Genomic DNA, 945 nt, shown 5'->3' with positions numbered 1-945 from the left:
GCCGTGTCCTGCTTATCCCTTCAGGGAGAGAGGGCGGACGCCATTCCCAGAGCCACCTGGGCTTCTGCCTGCCGCTCCCAGATAGGAATGTCCGTGGGGAGGTGAACTGTGACCTCCGCGGCCACCAGCTCCTGCTTTTGCTTCACGTTAAGTTTCCCTGTCTGCAAAATGGGAGGCCAGAGCCTGGAGCAGGTGGCCGAGGGATCAGGCGCTGTCCCCGAGCCTCTGAGGGCCCTGAAGCCCGTGTGAATGTGCGTGCCGACTGCATGAACAGGAGGCTGTGTCCGCCCCGCAGGTACCACAGGCGTCTATTTCTGGAAGGCGCCCTTGGGAGGTCACCTGGATGCCTCCGTGAGACACAAACTTCATGTCCTTGGCCTCCAGGGCGAGCTGCAGGCAGGTGGTCTTCCCCCAGGCCTCGGACACGCGGATGAGCAGTTTCTGGGCTCTCTCTTCGTCCTTCCGGTAACATTCAGTGAAGACCCCTGGGCGGAGACATAAGAGCGCCGTCAGAGAAGCAGGTCACAATCACTGAGCCCTGGGGACGAGTCAGAGGGTAACCACTCTGGAAAGCACCACCAGGAAACAGGGAAGGGCACAGGGCAAATGTGGGGCTGATGTCTCACCACACCCGGGCCCGGGAAAGAGGACCCCAGGGAGAAGGCATGTAGGGCTGGAATCACCTCTACAAAAATTACAACAGGGAGAAAATTATGACGGGGACCGAGAACTGACCTAATCAACTCCACCTTGCTTCTCACCTTCAAGGTCCATTCCTGGGCATAGGCCACACTAACTTTGAGAGGAACTTTGTTTATAGTTTAACTTCCAAACAAAGATGATAGTAACCCTTTCCCAAAACAAACCCCCTTCTTGCCGGGGACCAGTCTGCCTTTGTAAGACTAACGAAGTAGCCACAAAATAGAAATTACAGTTTAGGAGTCA

General features: G+C 56.1%; 1 protein-coding gene across 1 annotated transcript in view; it reads right to left on the bottom strand.

Annotated features, from left to right (window-relative positions):
- The window catches only part of TRPM2 (transient receptor potential cation channel, subfamily M, member 2), a 116,824-nt gene that overhangs the window by 45,710 nt on the left and 70,169 nt on the right, over positions 1–945 (bottom strand). Inside the window, exon 10 of the mRNA XM_011954232.1 lies at positions 340–487. Within this exon, the coding sequence (XP_011809622.1) occupies positions 340–487 (148 nt within the window). The remainder of the gene's footprint in view (positions 1–339; positions 488–945) is intronic.

The sequence above is a fragment of the Colobus angolensis genome, unplaced genomic scaffold (genome assembly GCF_000951035.1).
Source record: "Colobus angolensis palliatus isolate OR3802 unplaced genomic scaffold, Cang.pa_1.0 Scaffold38, whole genome shotgun sequence".
Lineage (NCBI taxonomy): Eukaryota > Metazoa > Chordata > Mammalia > Primates > Cercopithecidae > Colobus > Colobus angolensis.
Note: the sequence above shows the minus strand (reverse complement) of the source record. Positions and strands in the feature narration are given on the sequence as shown.